Here is an 18,239-nt window from a genome sequence, read left to right on the forward strand (position 1 = left end):
TGAAAAATCTAGCAACTTGCAAAGGCACTACATATGGCTGCCTTGAGGGATGGGTAGGAGGGAAAGAGCAATATTATCGATAATGGGACGGTGGACCTTGAGCCACTGTGACAATGAGCTGCTGAGGGGGTTAACCTGGCATTAGTTAAAACCAAAATAAACTACTTCCTTCAGCTGGAACTGTAAAAGCCATATAGATTTAATTGCATTCTGTAGCAATCTCTAAACAATAATAGATGCAGAACCATGAAATTATATACCCAAGATTTTTTAAATAGCTTTGTGGTGATTATTTCCATATCATATCCTTTATCTTTTTGAATTGGAAAACTAAGTTTGTTTTGTCAGTGTTTGAGAAAATGAGCAAGCAACAGTACTATATTTTTAACCGGGAAAGTGTTCAGTGAGAGAAAGGTCTGTGAAGGTTAATATCTGGGTATTTTTTTTTTCTTGCTATTGAGCTTTTTGCAGGGATCCCAGTGATGGGATGACAGACTGGTGATCAAGTTTACATTGCTGTTTAGGGTGTGTGATCCTGCAAAAATAGCTGACTCTCTGCACCTTGCTTTCTGATCCTCCACCACAGTTCTTAAGAAGAGAGCAAGCGTCTGTTACACAAAGTCATTTGAAAAGCTGAGCTAAGCCAAGCTCCCTGAGATGCTTGGATGGGAAAAGTGAAAATACTCTGAGGATTTCCTGCCCAGTGAAAATACAAAAGGTTATCCACAACAAAGCAGTGTTCTCTCAGTCCCTGGGGTTGTGGTGAAGGTTTCCTCTGTTTTTTGAGCAAATCCTCTTCCCTTGCTCTTGGAAACTCAAATGTTCCAATTCCACTGCCTCGCATGTGACCAGCCCCGTAGGGCTGCATGCTCTTTCCATCTTCATGCTCAGCCTGGTCTGGGATTGGACTGTTACTGGCAATGTGTAGATAAAGAACCAATTTAACTAATTACATTTTAAACCATGATAAAAGGAGTTAAAATCCAACTTTGACAGATGTTCTTTGCTTTGTTTTGCTTCAGCATCTCATCAGAGACCTTCAGGATGAGTCAGTTGCCCTAATATAGGTATCTAGTGGTGTTTGAAATTTTGTACAGTGTTCAAGACCCTGCATGGGACTAGCAGATGTGCCACAGGGTGTAAAGGGAATTCGCACCTCTCTGCAGCTGTGCCTGGAGACAAAGCAGGACACCTGCACATGTCTCTAGCAACGGTAGGTGCCTGCGAGTAGGCACCTGTATTCTACCATAAATCTCTTCCAGTTCTAGCAACCCTTTCCCTTACTCACTGTCTCTGTAGTCGCCACTGTGAGGGTAAAAGTTATCATAGTATTTTTAATGGAAGGCTGAGTTCCTCTTCCGACAACATACACTACGTTTTTTTTCTAAAGCCATGACGGTAGGTCTCAACTGCTCTTCTCATCTTCAGCTTTGTAGGTTCCCCTGCTGCCTCAACACCACTCAACTTTGCTACCGTTCTTTCTTTAGCGTTGCTAGTGCTGCACCTTTGTATGTAAAAATGCAATTTAAACTCTGCTGTTTTGCCTGCTCTGTTGTGTAACAGTGTCAATACTAAGTCTTCCTCTACAGAGCACTTCACAAACCTTGTCTCTAGATCTGCAAAGCAGAGTAAAATCTTTTCTTACCGACGTCCTGTGATAACAATTTAATTCTCATGAGTGCTGGCACATCGTGTCTCCCACTAAAATTGCGAGATTGTTCTCTGTTCTCCCAGAGTTTGGTAGTTATTGTTTCTTTTGAATCTTGCATTTTTCTTTTGTCTCTCTGCATAGTTACTCAGTAGTTTCTTGTGTCATGTTTATGACTGGCTCATGCAATAAGTCCTTGGCAGCAACATTTACCAGAACAAATGAAAGGAGTTGTAATGAAAATAACGTTTACTGGTAACAACAGCTGTCAGACTAAATATGTGCCTGTTGCAGCTGTAAGCATACTGATTTGCGGGTCCTGTAGTGACCAGAGAGACCTCCATCCAGGCTGGGAGGGCTCTTCACAGGGTGGAAGGAAACTATGTAACTGTCCTCATCCCAGGTCTGTCCGTCACTGAGGACAGAGACAACAGAATATCCCTTCAAACTTAGGTTTGTACCAAATTTTCAGTCTAACCTACCTGGCCTACAGGAGCTTAATTTGTATGTCTCTAGAGGATAATGCTTAGTTCTGTAGCATGCTGAAATATTAGGCTGTACTTTATTCTCTTGATTTTAAGATCATATACTATGCAAGCTGGTTTAGATATTAAAAAAAAAAAATTCTTTGACATCTGTGCCTTTGCCAAATATTTTGCCTTGATCCAGAAAATGATAGGGGCCAGCAGATATTCTTCTCACTGGAACGTATCTTGTCAAAACAAAAAATTTAGGGAGGAGAAGAGAAGGCTGTGGTCGGGTTTTAAAGCAGGAATGAAGCGTCACAGGAGAGACTTGAGAGGTTTGGCCCCACAGTGAAACCCCAGACCTTGTGGTCAGTGCTGATGAATTCATCTGCATGTTTAGGCAGCTTATCTATTTGGAGTGATTCGTGGAACAAGAAGTCATCCGAACAGGGAGCTGCCTCCGCCTAGTCAATTGACATACTTAGAGTAGGAATACGCCTCCAATCACTTTTATTTTTGTCCTTTGAGATACTTTGCTTAAAGACTCCAGATGGAAACATTCAGTATTTGGAAATCTGCAGTTCAAGCCTCTTCAGAAGGTGCATACTTGCATCATGTTTTTTCCCTAATCTAGCAAGAATCAGCCTTTAAAGAAAAAAAAAATTGAAAAATGGTGGGGGGGTGATTAGTGCTCTCTACCCCTTTGGTTTTGGGTTTGCATAGGACTGAGTGCATTCTGTTCTGAAGCTGTGCAGGTGTGCAAAAGAGGAAAAAAATGCATAATGTCAGGCCAGAATGAGGGACTGTGTGGGGCAGTGGTTAGTTTCACCCAGGAGAGAGGAATCCTGAGATCAAGCTTCTGTTTAATAATTTTTAAAAAAGGTATATTTATACATATTTCTGTCCTTGATGGGGGTGCTGTTTGTTCTGTAGGGTGCTCTTCAGACAGGCTGGAATGTAATTTGGAAGCTTCTTGGGCAGAGGATGAAATGGAGCCGGGATCTTGTATGCTCCTGGCAAGTTATTGAAAGCGCGGGACTAGAGGCATGCTGTGTGCTTGAGGCATGCTCTGAAACTGGGATGGGCACCTCTGAAGAAGCAGGCGGACAGATGTCTCTTCTATGCATTGATCAGGTTTAAGTGCCTCATGAGTGCTTCCTCTCAAGCTCTGCATTCAGAAGCCCGAAGGCATAAAACTTCAAGTCTTAACCTAGAAACAGTGACAGAATAGAAGGATCTCCAGGGTTAGAGAGCTGTTAAGCCTTGTTTTCAAAATTTCCCTTTATTTAAGCCTGGTGATTTCCCTTCTTCCTGAAGGTCTGGTTGTAAGTGCTAAGCTGCTGCAGCTTAGGAGGAAACTCAGCTGGCAAACATGACCAGGGAGTTTGTGGCAGGACCTGGAAGTGCCTTTTGCAGGAGCTCGTCAGCTACCACTTCTCACTGGCAGAGAGGATGCTGAAAGGGCTTTTTGTTAAGCTCTTGAGCTACTGAAGTCATTGGTTCATTAGTAACCAAGGAACAGAAGTGTTTACAGGAAAAGCTCCTGGAAGCTGGCAATAGACTTTTCTCTGAAAAAAAAGCTGTTTTGATCCACTGTTTGTTTTTTTTCTTCTTCTTTTTCCAAAGGATGAGGGATTTGTCCAGAGTGGTCCAACTGCTGATGAAGTATCTTGTAAAATAGGACTTTGGAAGCATAATTAGTATTATATCATCGTATCAGTCAAGCAGCTTTAAAGAAGGGGCTAAGAATAATGACTTTATCTCAAAGGATGGCTTAGTCTTGTGTAGTGTATGACGACTACATTAAACTCAATATTGAAATTGCACAGCGCAATATAGAAGGGAAGAAGGAGATAATAAATATGGAAGTCTGGGGGATGCCGGATATCGTAAGCATGATCTCATCTTATGATCTCTGGGAAACCTATTGCTCAGGTATCTTAAATGCTACCTCTCCTGTACAACCTGTAAGGGAGGCAACACTGTCATTTTTGATGTACCTCCTCCTTTGATGTGCTCCCCACATCAATCCATTCACTTAATTTTGAAACCTTTGAAACGTGGAAATCATCCTTCTGGGGGGGGTGGGGGGTCTCATCCCAGTAAATGCATGGTGATAGATGATTACAGCAAAGCTTTCAGAGGTGCCAGTGCTGTGCTCTGCCCCTTTATGTTTCAGTTTTGTCCTCAGTTCACAGCCTAATCTCCATACAATACATAGAATAAAGCTGTGAGGTGGCCAGCTTAGCTTCCACTTAGTGTTAGGGTTTTTTTGATGCAGACCCTTAGTTTATGTGGACATACCTGACCCTTTCAACAGATCTTTATTACAGAAGAAAGAATTACAAATTGGAGTAAACATAACTAGTAATGTTGCAACAGTTATCTGTCTTGAAATTAGTTGCTGTCCTGATTTGGAGCAGAATAACCTTGAAATAACGTGCTGCATTGGCCTTACTTTTCAAAAGGGGCAGTGAAATTTGTAACTAACTTGGTGCTCCCCAGCTAAAAGGCTGTAAACATAATCTGAACCCTCCTTTCATGAGGTAGATCTGTCATCATTCCTGTCTGAGACAAGAATACCAAGGACATACCGAATTGTGGTTCAGTGCCAGGTTGCCTAGCTTTTGCTTCTGAAGACTAAGATTAGCATTTGGGAGGTCCTAGTTGCAGTATTGCATTAAGCCCTTAGTGGCAAATTGAAGTCTTGCATGTCCTGGAATGGTAAAGGCATAAAAAAGCTGTGAGAGAAGTGTTCCCATAAAAAAGGAATAAGAAGTAAGGAGAAATTTCCCATGTTCTCTCCTGTGTAAGACGTTTTGTGTGGTGGGAGAGGAGGAAAGAAGATAATCCTAGGAGACACCAGCTGCTTCTGAAGGTCTGAGAAGTCTCCCACTCTGAATTATGCAGTTTCATGGAGGATTTCATCTGGCCTGAGCCCCCTGCGCTACTCTGTGTGCTCAGATTAGAATAGCACTTTCTGAGCAAGGATCACCTTCATCTGCATAAATGCCATTTCCTGGCACAGCAGGAATAGTTTCCAAGATGTTGAAAAGTGATTAAAAAGCTTCCTTTTACAGTAGACTCTATGAAGACAAATGACGACTATAGGAAGAGGCTTTCCTATAAAGGTGTTAAGGATTTCTAAAGAATTCTGTCTTCAGACTTTGAATGAGCTAATTTATCACTAGAGATTAATTACACTTAATTATATAACTAAAGTGAAAGGCTCCCAGTCTGTCTGCTCTTGCCTGTCTTAATTTTCCTGCATCCATTTTATGCCACTTAACAGCATTACTCACCTCCTTAATGTCCTTCATCTCTTCTTGCCTTATCCACCTTAACCGGTCATCCATGTTTCCATCCGCTTCTCCTCCACTCTTTCTTTAATATATCTCCATCACAGCAAGACTACTAATGCTTTTTCTTCTATGGCTGTGTACAGCTGAAAAACAACAGCAAAAATGCAAAAAAATAGTGCTTACAAAAATATGTCCTATGTTTAGTAATGCTAGTTGCATTGTGTGTTTGCTCCAAATTCCATGCACTGATCCAGGGACCTCGTCTTCATATATGCATGTTTAGTGCTGTGATGTTGCAGAAGTAATTAAATCACTTTTCAAGAATATATGGTGTCCCCTATTTGAGTAACAACTCACACTGTGCATCTGTGGTGCCGTGTAGCTAAAGACTGTTGTTTACCTGGCCTAAAATCTCTGGAAAGTCAGAATTAGCATATATGAAAATGAAATTTAAGTTAATCTGTCCGATAACAAAATGTAATATTTAGCTGCAGCAGAGAATAAACTGTTGAACAGAGAGAACAAATTATGTAGTCCTGGGATTTGTATTTGATTGTCTTATTACAACAGGCTATAGATAATAGAAACCTGTCTACCAAATCAGTCATCCCCACAAAAAGGCATATCTAATTATTTTACTATTATGGTTTGCTAATCTCCTTGTTAGAGTTGTCTCACCACATTATGAGAAACCAATATAAATAGAATGTTTCTACTTTTTCATTAAATGGAGGGATAGAAGCTTTCTTTTCCTAAGCTGTAATTAGAGCTGGTTATACCTGCGTTCTTGCAGACAATAGATTAAAAACTTGATGTAGGGGAGAAAAAAAAAAAGAAATTTGTTTTAAAGGCTTGTTCATTCCAAATGAGCTAATTTTCTTAGTACAAATGTTTTTAGGATTATGGAGGTGTTTATACAGGTAGTCTTCATTTTTAAATGAAACTCTGTATGTATATCTTGCTTAAATAATGTATAGGGCTGAATTTGGCTTGATTTGACTGAGGTGGCCATCTGTGCATGAGCAACAATTGCTTTTTGGTTAGACATGTGATATTTAGTAGCTTCACAAATTACACTGGATGATGATTTTGCAAGAATTCATCCTAAAATTTCTCCTTTTAATCCATGTTTTAAAATGTTAACATGGCGGTGAGGAGGGAAAGCAGTACTATGTAATTTGAATAGCTAGCCCTGCAAAATGAAGAATTTTTAAATGATGCATGACCTGAAAGTTACTTTGTCAAGATTATCTGGCATAAACTTAAGTTTGCAGTCTCTTCCCTCTCCCCATTTCCCCGTCATCCATTTCTTTTTCAGGCTACAGGGATTTGCGAATGGCATTTTAGTTTTGGAGGCAGTGGTTGTAGGCTTCCCCTCCACTCATTCCCCTAATTCAGGCAGTACCGTTGTCTTTCTCCTTCATGTATGTTGAGCGCAGATCGCTACAACAGAGTTTTCTGTGTTTCCATAGGCATGTGGGGTTACAATTCAGTAGGATACGTCAATTGTTATGTGTGGGATTTTGGTACAGGCAAGTTTTGGCAGCACTTTTTGGCAAAGATGAGATTGGACCAGAATGATTTAAATCAGCAAGACAGGGGTCAGCTTTTCAAAGATCTGCAGGCTTGTGCTTGTTTTGACTTCAGTGGGAGCTGGCTGAATTCTTCTGAAATTCTGGCTACGAGGCCCTAGCTGCAGTCATGAGTTGCACGTAAATGTATGCAGCTAACATTCCCTAAACACAACGCAGACATCTACCAAATGTAGCTCTCACGACATGTTCAAGAGCGTCTTTGTGATTAAGCATAATGGTTTAATCCAGGCAGAAGCATGATGTATATGTTTTTTCTTTTCAAACACTTTTTTTGAATTGAAAGGATATAAGAGGAGAAGAGAGAGGACTTGAAAGACCTGTAGTCCAAAAATGTCAGCTTTACTTCTCTTCTTTTAAACCAGGGTGATTTCACTGGTGTTTTTTAAAGTCACACTGGTTGTAGCAGATAGCATCCAGTCTGACATTTCTTGAAATGCAGTATATGTTTGAAAAGATGTTTTGGTTTTAAAACAATCCTTCCCAGGCCTCAGTTTCTTCCTCACGCTCTGAAAAGGCTTAATAGCACACACACACACACAAAATTAGCAGTTGAAGCTGTGAGGATGAAATTACAAGGATTATTAACCCTCATGCTTCACTTCATAAACTGATCAACAGCTGAGGTTAAATGACTTTTTATCCATGCAGTTTTAGAGTGGTGTACCATTAGGTTCATGCTGTTGATTTTATGTCTCTTTGAGACACCCATGCTAGGCCTTTCTCTGGAAAAGTGTGCTGAGTTAGCAGCGTTATTGATCACTTATAGCCCGGTAATCCTTATGTTTGTAATTTGGTTTATACGAATGTGGGGAGGGGAGAGCAGGGTTGGTGTTTCTTTGCTTATATGCAGTGGGTGAGCTGGGCCCCTGCGAGCCAGGGGACATCGGCAAGAGCTGAGCGAGCAGCCTGTGCTGAGTTGTGTGGTTTAATAATAGCTCATTTCCTTTGTGATCAGACAGACTTTGTACATACCTTTTTTTTTTTTTTTTCTTCTCACTTGGCACTTGGGATAGTTGACAGTGGACTCTGCAGTCTGTCAAACTGTGCAAGGAGGAGGTGCCTGCTCTTTCTGCAGTTTCGGGGGAAACGAGCTGGATGCTGGGGAAGGCTGTTCATGGGAGGAAAGCTGAGCTGGAAAAGCTTTCATCTGTGCTCTGGAAGAATACTTGGGAAATATTGGCTGAATACAGCGAGTTAGCTTGGTCTCATTCATGGGATAACAGAAGTTGTGCTGTTGGAAAGAAACGCTCTGCTAAGAGGACTTGCTGCTGTTCCTGTTCTTTCGTGGGATAATAAGTCACACAATTAAGGCATGTTTGAGAGAGCAAGGCTAATTTGACTTGGGTTTATTGAGGACACAGAATAGTTTTTCAGTTCCTCATGGAACAAGTAGAAAGGGATTTCTTTGGCTGTAATGAGGCAAATACATAGCAGCGTCTCACTTCCCTTATCATAAACAGTGTGGTTTTGACTTGTTGGTAGTCGTCCTGACACCCACCTGGTTAGGCTGCATGCAAAACACGCAGTTTAAATGCTCAGGATGTCTGAGACTTGTGATTTCTCTTTCAGAGCTCAGATGGGTCCCTTTCTGGGGTTATGCAGAAGTGGAAGGAGTATCAGCTCCAATGCCTGAAATACTTATATGAGGCACCCCCCATTGTGGCAGGTAAGCCTGCTTGGTAGTGGTAGATGTATTAATTTTTAAAATGCTGGATAACAGTGGCAAGGAAGTGATTGTGAACTTGAAAGTATTTCTGCAGCTTATTTTCCAGTCCATTTCTTCTTTATCCCATTCTTTTCAGCCTACTGTCTGTGTGTGACTGTCTTCCTCCTGCTAAGGGGAAGCATTTTATACAAGAATTTCACTGTGAAGCAGTTCGCCTCTAGGTCCAGGGTGGCAAATGGTGGCTCTAGTGCATCCAAACAGCACACTGATGTAATACGCCTGCAGCTTTTGTAGGGTCAGGGTTGGGAGCAAGCATGGATGTTAGTAGGGCTGATCTATTGTAGAATCATAGGAGACTTAGGACTGTGCTGTTTGCATTGACCTGGCAGTATGTGGGCCTTACAGGCGGTATAAATTGCTTTGAGCATTGTATAATGCTGGAATGGCTAAAAAGGTGCCGTAGTGAAAATGAGAACGCAGCTTGTCTTAACAGTTGAGCTGCTGTAATGAGATGAGAGCAGCTGCAGTGTGCTCAGCATCGTCGTGTTTAGAGGACGCTGGTGACTTGTTAATGACACTCACAACTGGGCACAGTATGGCCACTTCTATGCTTCAGTGCTTTTGTGACACACTGAAAGAGATGAGATGGGTTTAAAGTTGTGTCTGTGAAGAATTATTTCAAAACTGTTAATTTTCCTTCTCTTAGCTATATTCCTACTGCAGAGAGAGCGAGCGAGCTGTGGCTGATGACAGCAATGTCAGGGAAACATTCATCTCCCTCCGCTCCATTATCTTGTTGAGCGGTTGAGTGCTGCCCTCCAAGAATGACAGTTTAATATATCTGAGGTTGAAGTATGCTCATGTTGATTAAGCTGTAATGCAAAGTTATGGTCGTGTGTGGGTATTTTGTTGATGGATCTATCTATTAGGTTAGATTTTCCCAACAGCGTGACTGTGAGCTGGTTCTTGGGAATGATTATCTACAATATTCATAGCAAAAATAATTTTAAACTAAACTGAGATATATAAGGGTGCAAGAGGGAAAAGACAGAAATGGATCAGTCTTAGGTTGCCTTTATTGTTCCTTGGTTTAGTCAACGATCCCAGACTGCTGTTCGGTCTCCTTTTTAACTCTCCTGTTGCATGGGGATAAGCGAGATTTACCTTTCTTGTCCAGAAGAGTTTAACTCCAAATCAAAGCTTAATTGCATAAAGTTATTATGGCTTATATGCACATGCCCTTGTTTCCTTTTATCTTCCACTCTTCAGAGTTTTCCGCCTTGCAGTAACAGTAAAAGGCACTGATGTGACTTTCCCTTCCCTCTCTCTGCAGAAGGCAAGTTCTGCAACCGAACATTTGACAATTATGCCTGCTGGCCTGATGGACTGCCTGGCACCTACGTGAACGTGAGCTGCCCCTGGTACCTCCCCTGGGCTAACACAGGTAAGCGCCCTTCCTTATCAGCGCAACTTTAAACTAGCCCTGTTTTACTTACTCAGCCGTTGCATGGATGGAAGCGGTTCAAACAGCAGCGAGTGCAGTCAGTTCTCTGCAATATAGCAATAGTAACTGAGCTCAGTATGACACACTCTATCTCCATTTAACAGGAGCAAATAAGAGGTGAGATTGTTTTTAAGGAAAGGGTTGTATTTAGTTTGGATTTTTGTACTCCCATCTGCTTCAGCTGCTTGAATAGTGGTGGCTAATGATCAGATAGTACCTTGATGCTTTTTGGAGATTGTCTAACAGTAGTAATGGTCTATTTTGAAAACTGAGATAAAAGTAGCAAAGCTGGAAGTTAGGTCTTCCTACAGTGGGTAAAGACAGAAGATCTAAGCTAAAAGTGCTTCCTTAGCTTTATGTGAATTCCTGGACTTAGGGCTATTTTGGTTATCTTCTTTTTTGGAATGCTGCAAGATGAAGGTATGGTCAGTGGTTGCAGAGACTTTTTTCTAAAAGACAGAACATCACCCTTAAAGATTTTACACCATAGTGTACACTGACTCCCCTTAAAGATAATGCATAGTAGATCACTTCATCTGATATTCTTTCATTGAACCTCCAGTTACTTGCATGGTTTGTCCTTTGTGAAAACCTTTCTCAGTTTCGAAGTCTAAATGTGACAATTTATTAACTAACTACCTTGATAATCTGTTCCAGCACTTAACTGCTCTTATTGTTGAGTGGGAGAGGTGTTTGGAAATGTTTAAATTCAGTTATGGTGTGTGGAAAAAGTGTCAGGTAAACTGTTGTGACCCTTTAATTTTCTGGCTAGCTTTAAGCTTGTGGGAGAAGGAGGGAGGTAAAAGTCCCCAAAACGTAATTGCTGAATCTGGCTTACTATTTTCACTTTTACCTGTGTATCTCTTGTATTAACGGTTAGGGACATTTGCTTAACAGGGGCATTTGTGGCGTGGCAGGGAAGGAAATTCTCTTTCAGGGAGAGATGCTCTGTTTCATTCTTCTTGCCCCAGTGTCCCAGCGTCCCAGTGCCATTTCATTACCTACTTCTGTCTTGCCTGCTTTTGTAAATGACCTGTATGCTTTGGTAGTTCTTCTACTCCTTTCTTCTGTGTGCTGAACATCTATGTTGGTTTGGGGGGGGATTTTTCTAGATGTTTTTGTATTTTGCTAGGGTAAATATTTTACTGTTGCTATTTCCATATTTTTAACTTCTGCAAAACTTTTGTGTTATATCTCGACTGTATTGGTAGCAACTGCCAATTTGGTAAGCTCTGAAGTTAGCATGCTGTTTGCTTATCCTTTCCAGATTATTAATAAAGATAGTAATTTTTAGAATGATAAACATGCTTCTATAAATGTATGGAATTAATATTTGCCTCCCAATTAGTTGTCATAGAAGTATCTGATGCTGCAGAAGTCTTTCCAATAATTCTAATCTTTCTAGATATCTAAAGCTTGTTCAGGATTAAACTCCTTCTCTCTGAACCTATTTACTTGCGGTCTTTAATCCTCTATACACACAGTTATATGACTTCCAATTGCACTTTAAACCATCACAGCTGGAGAAAGCCAAGCTTTAACACAGTACTGCAGATTAATAAATTATTGGAATGTGCAGTATATTTCATACTTTTGGAAATAAATAAATAAATTATCCTGGAAACTAAGTGTTTATTTCAATGAAAAGAATAGCAACATTTTGTATAACCATAGAGCTTCCTAGGGAGAATCGCAAAAGTGCTTCAGAAAGCAGTTAAACCTCTGGACTTGTTCCTTTGCTGTGCATATACCTCAATCCATATTTTGCCAATGAGAAAGAAGAATGGAACAAGGAGGGCTTTCCTTCTCTAGTATAAAGCAAGAAATTGTTGTCAATGTCAAGTATGCGATTTAGGGTCCTGAATTCCCATGACCTGATGCAATTTCATGACATCTTGTGGAGTCATGTTCAAAGTGAATGTGAATAGACTGCCAGAATGGAGAGGGTAACATCTTATAATGGAAGAGCTAAAGCAGTAGAAAATTGGGCCCTCCTGTGTCTTACAGTAATCACTAACTCATGCATATTGCTTATTCTTGCTTAGCACCCTACTTAGAACTTAAAATAGATTCTAGCACTGCTGGTTGCAGAGCTTCCATCTCTTCGCATAATGAGCGTGGAGAAAATGAAAGAAGATGAGACCTTGTTTGCAAAGTATCTTCAATATATCTTTGGGGAAGTTCGTCATTAAGTATGAAGTGCTTCAACCAAGCTTACTCATTTAAGACTGTTGTTTGATTAGCAGTCAAGTTCTCAACTGCATAATAAATTCCTTGGGGACTTCACACCCTACATAGAAGTCCCCTGGGGAATAAATCCAAACACTTAAAACTGACTGCTGTGTATGATGGGGTACTGAAATGGAGGAAACATTGAGCGTGAGTCTCTTACCATCTGGAAATTCCCCAAAAAGCATACAAGAGGTTGAAGCAGGAGCAGGTGACCCAGGAGGAATATAGGGACACTGTCTGAGTGTCCGGGATGGTGTTAGGAAAGCCCAAGCCCACCTAGAATTGAATCTGGTGAGGGATGTGAAGGGCAACAAGAAGGGCTTCCAAAGGGATATCAGCAGCAAAAGGAGGATGAGGGAAAATGTGGGCCCACTGCTGAATGGGGCAGGGGACCTGGTGACAAAGGACACAAAAACGACTGAAGTACTCAATGTCTTTTTCACTGCAGTCTTTACTGGTAAGATTTACCCTTGGGAATCTCAGTCCCATGAGAGCAGTGGAAAAGGCTGGAGCAAGGAAGAGTTACTCCTGGTGAAGGAGGATCAGGCTAGGAAATATTTAAACAAACTGGACAAATAAATAAGTCCCTGGGACCTGATGCATTACACCCACGAGCACTGAGGGAGCTGGCTGATGTCATTGCAAAGCTACTTTCAATTATCTTTGAAAGGTCATGGCCGTCAGAGCAGGTTGCTGAGGACAGGAAGACAGAAAATGCCATTCCTATCTTCCAGAAAAGCAAGAAGGAGGATCTTGGGAACAACATGCCAATCAGCCTCACCTCGATTCCTGGGAAGGTGATGAAGCAAATAAACCATTTCCAAACATATGCAGGACAAGAAAGTGATTGGGAGTAGTCAACATGGATTTACAGTGGTGAAATCAACCCTGATTAACCTGATAGCCATCTGTGATGAGACGCGTGGCTCGTTGGACGAGGGAAGAGCAGTGGATGTTATCTCGACTTTAGTAAGGCTTTTGACATTGTCTCTCGTAACATCCTCATAGACAAACTCATGAAGTACAGACTAGGTAAGTGGGCAGTGAGATGGGCTGAAAACTGGCTGAACTGCTGGGCTCAGAGGGTTGTGATCAGTGGCACAAAGTTCAGCTGCAGGCCAGTCACTAGTGGTGTAGTCAGTTTTGGAATCTAAAACTATTTAACATTGTTAATGATCTGGACAATGTTGCAGAGTGCACCCTCAGGAAGTTTCAGGTGATACAAAACTGCAAGGAGTGGTGGATGCACCAGATGGTTGTGCTGCCACTCAGAGGGCCTTGTCAGGCTGGAGAAACGGGCATGAGGGAATCTCATGAAGTTCAACAAGGGGAAGTGCCAAGTCCTGAACCTGGGGAGGCACAACCCCAGGCTGGGGGAAGACTGACTGGAAAGCAGCTTGACAGAAAAGGACCTGTGGATCCTGGTGGACACCAAGTTCAACATGAGCCAACAGTGAGCCTTCCGGCAAAGAAAGACAACGGTTTCCTGGGCTGCACTAGGAAGAGTGTTTTTAGCAGGTTGAGGGAGGTGATCCTTCCCCTTTACTCAGCCCTGGTGAGACCATGCCTGGAGTGCTGCATCCAGTCCTGGTCTCTGCAGTACAAGAGAGATATGGACATGCTGGACTGAGTCCAGCAAACGGCCAGGAAGATAATTAAGGGATTGGAGCAGGTGACATATGAGGAGAGGCTAAAAGAGCTGGGACTGTTTAGCCTCAAGAGGAGACGGATCAGGGGGAATCTTATCAATGTGTATAAATATCTGACAGCATAAAAGAGTAAAGAAGATGGGGCCAAACTCTTCTAAGTGGTGCACAGTGACAGGATGAGAGGCAATGGGCACAAATTAAAATACAGGAAAATACATTTAAACGTCAAAAAAATCTTTTTCAATGTGAGGGTGGTCAAACACTGCAACAGGTTACCCTGAGAGGTTGTGAAGTCTTCATCCTTTGAGATATTCACAAACCCAGTGGGGCATGGTTTTGCTGCCCCTGCTTTAAGCAGCGTGGTTGAACTAGATGATCTCCAAAGGTCCCTTTCAACCTCAACTATTGTGTGATTTTGTGATGTTTTTGACTTCCTGCAGGCATGAATAGTCTTATCTCTAACTGACAGATTAATTCCCAATTCCTCTCCCATCATAAGCAACTGTTGATTTTTTTTTCCGAGATGATGAGACTCTGCGTGACTACTTACTGTCAGCTCTGTTACAAATTTCTGTTGTTGTCAGCTGAAATAGGTGGGGAAAAGGCTTCACATGGTAAGAGTTTGTAACACTGGAGCTCTCCTTGATCAATTCATGACTTTGCAAACTTTGTGCTTGAACAGCTTTTATTCTTGTTCTAATCTTTGTCTAGTTCTAGTAGCTGTCAGTCTTGACCCTGTCCTCCTGCAAATCTCGACAGCAGATGCAGCTCAGCAGGTTGACCAGCTGAGTAGCAAGTTGAAAATGCTCTGGAGAAAATTTTTAGCCACTTAGCAGGTTTCTGTGTCACTAGTCCAGTCCCACATGATGTTAGCAGCCTTCTCGTCTCCACCTTCTCGTCTCCACCTTCTACCACAGAACTGTTCTCTTGGTGGTGTAACTTCTTGTTTTGTTAATGTGGCAGCTTATGAATCACTGCCTGCATTGTGAGGGTGGGTTCAGCAGTAGTAATGCTCTGTCCAGGCCTGGCATGGTCTTCAGATTGCTCTTCTACTTTAGGGTAAGTGAGCAACAGTAGGTGGGGTAACCAGTTTTTCCAAGACTTGTGAATAGAACTGATGTTCTTGGATGGTATGTGTCTATTCAGACTTGTGTGCATACAGAGACTCCAGACCAGTCATTCCCAAGACAAGCCTGTGGGGATGGGCTTGCAGTTCTGTTGTGCTAAGCAATGCCTGCAATCAGAAGGTTTTGTCTCCCAGCATTGCTCACCTTGTGATTGCAACATTTGTCTTCTGCCCTCTTTTTAAAGTGCTGCTTGCTAAGGCAGGTTATAAAGTACAGCAAGAAAAATCAATACTGTCCCAGTTGTGTGTCAGCACCCTCTAAAAGTGCTGAGCTTGACTTCCCGCTGGTGTTTTACCCAGTGTGTGTGTGTGTGTGTGTGTGTGTGTGTCAACATCCCTTCCAAATTCAGATATTGACACGCTATCTGCGAAGATGGACACACTAAAGGCTTGGAATATGTTGTGCATGAGTGGTATTTGGATAAAAGAAAGAGCTCATAATGCTAAACCAAGATTTTAGGCTTGAACTCTGGATCCACATACTACTGCGGACTTGCTTTGTGACAGGCAAGTAACTTAAACCTGAATCCTTAGAGGAATTTTAGTATGTAGCTTGCACTGAAATATTGGTCATCAGTTCAGGATGTGGCCCACAGCTTGGCTTTCATATGTGTTTCTTTAGTGGCACTTCACTACTACCTTTTGCCCATCTAGCTGCTAAATAAATGCATCTATTTGTGTGGCTGTGCAGCAAACTAGATTTGGAATTTTATCCAACTGAAATGTGTAGGCTTTTTTCCACCACTTTGAGGGTTGTTTTTTTTTTTTTTTTTTTTTTTTTTTTTTTTTTTTTTAATGCAGACCCTGGTTTATGTGATTGCAGACGTATTAGCATTTATCCACTTCAAGAAATTGGCCATTATGGTATTGCCCTAACTCACCAGGGAATTGTGAAAATAAGAATGCTGAAGACAACAGGGTACTCGGATATTACACCAGGCACAAAGGAACTGAGGTTTAGTGTAGCCTTTGCTTCAATGCAGGTTAAACAGTTGGTTGCCCCTGGGCTGAGAAGCAGGCAGCTGGTGTGTTACTCACAGCAGAGTGCAGGGGTTTGGTATCAATCATAGCAAAGGAGGAGCCGTGTCGCTGCCAGGCTATAACTTCACAATTGGAATTCGTGAAGTCATCTGTGTCCCTCCAGAACCATATAAAAGAGATTTGAGCGTGCAGTGGAGAATCCCTTCGGGACAATGAGGAGCAGTGACATTGGGGCTAACAGATGGAGGGGAAGATAATTGTGGTCTAATAAAGCATTCTTTTTAGGACTCTGGGGGTTAAATTCATAAGCTTTCTCTTCAGGAAGATGTTTCATATTTCAAAGTGGCATTTTGAAATACTGTGAAGATGTTAAGAGAGAACGTTAGTGAATTATCAAAATAAACACATGGATGAATTTCTGTGTTGCCAATTCTGTTTTAAATTCCTGCCATGCCTTCCTGCCCCTGCCTCTCCCCCCCCATAAAATCTTTAGATGAGATCAGACTGTGTTTACACTTCCAAAGCCCACTTCTGCTGCTTTAAAGCAGCAGATTTAACAGCAATTTAAACCTCGAATGGGCTGAAGTAGGTATTTGGCTCCAGCTATTCTTTGCTTCACTTCCGTTTGTGCTTATGTAGTTCTCACTGTTGGGTAAGTCCTCATGGGGAGATGCTGAAGTAGCAGGAGGGAGGTTATTGCTAAAAGGCCTTGTTCCGTGAAGTTTCCAGCATAGATTTTGGACCATGGCCAAAGCTTGTTGAAGCCAAATTTCACACATTTTTGGCTGCCTGAGTCAATGCTGTTGTTCCCACACGTGCACGTGTTTTGGCCAAATTTTGCCCTTAGGGAAACCCCAGAAAAGCTTCTCGATTTGCCACAGCACTGAAGTTCCACTAGGTGACGTTTGTGCATCCTACTATCCACATTACCCTGAGTTATTTTTGGGCAATAGCTGTCTCAAAGTCCCGTCGATGTGGAACCTCCCAAGGGAATCAGTGTTTCGTGAAGGGAAGGCAGGTGCCTCCGGTTGCTGTCACTGGCAGCTGTGCTCTTTCTTGTTACCTTTTTATAATTGAAGGCCAGCTGCCAATAACGCTGTGTAGAGTTGGAAAGCTTGGAGCTGCACAATTCTTCTTACAGTTATGCCTCCTTAGGGGTTCTGATAATTATTGTTTAATAGTACTAAGTCCTTTTTAATTAAAAAATCCTCCAGAGGTACTAGTTTCAAAAAAGAGTTACATGAACAGTAACCACATCAGTTGTTCCTGTAGACGGCACGAAGTCTAGCTGTGAACTTGCATAGCACAGGTGTAGCTTGGTACCATATTGGGAGATACTACTAACTCATCTTGTTTTGGATAGATGGACAGTTAGGGTGAAGGACATATGTGCTGGCACTGACCGCATTGAAATCTAGACATAAGGTGACTTATATTGAAATGCAGTATCAAAGATACTCTAGCTAATAATTGATATACGTACAGGTAACTAGTGCCTATACATAACAGGTACTAGCCAATGATACTCAGAACTCTGCTCAAATTCTTTTTAGGTTTAGGTTTTTTTGATTGTTTCTGCTCCAGCTTAGGATCTGTCCCTGGTTTCAAGGTGCCTGACTTAGCTGGACTGCTGGGCTGCATCTGTATTAGTATTTTGGTTTGGCATGGTAGTGCAGTCTTGAAGCCGCCCTCCCCCCCCAGTTGTCCCTGCTTGCTATGAGTTCAGTGTAAGCATCTGTGGGGTGTGTGTGCTGTGTGTAACTGTGTTCCTTTGGAGGAAACTGAACCAGAAGCTGTGCCTCAGGTACACATCAGATGCTCCTCAATCTTTGAGGAGATATAAGAGTACTGATTAGTCTGTACCACTATGAAGTCTTCGAATGTGACCATGGATGAGCCACTGGTAGACTCTTGAACTATCAAGCTTCTGTGACATCCTGAGTGTTTCTTGAGCTAGATAAAGGGCCAGATGGCTCATAGGCCTTTAACTGTTTTTGATCACCAGGCCTCAAAGCCTTGTAATGCTCCTATCATTTGTAGATCTGCTCTTCTCCTAGTTTGAAATCCTT

General features: G+C 41.9%; 1 protein-coding gene across 1 annotated transcript in view; it reads left to right on the forward strand.

Moving 5' to 3' along the window:
* Window positions 1-18,239, forward strand: part of GLP1R (glucagon like peptide 1 receptor) — an 85,781-nt gene that overhangs the window by 22,689 nt on the left and 44,853 nt on the right. The window contains exons 2-3 of the mRNA XM_026122947.2: window positions 8,582-8,678; window positions 10,012-10,122. Coding sequence (XP_025978732.2) covers window positions 8,582-8,678; window positions 10,012-10,122 — 208 coding nt within the window. The remainder of the gene's footprint in view (window positions 1-8,581; window positions 8,679-10,011; window positions 10,123-18,239) is intronic.

This window comes from Dromaius novaehollandiae, chromosome 3, assembly GCF_036370855.1.
Source record: "Dromaius novaehollandiae isolate bDroNov1 chromosome 3, bDroNov1.hap1, whole genome shotgun sequence".
Taxonomy (NCBI): domain Eukaryota; kingdom Metazoa; phylum Chordata; class Aves; order Casuariiformes; family Dromaiidae; genus Dromaius; species Dromaius novaehollandiae.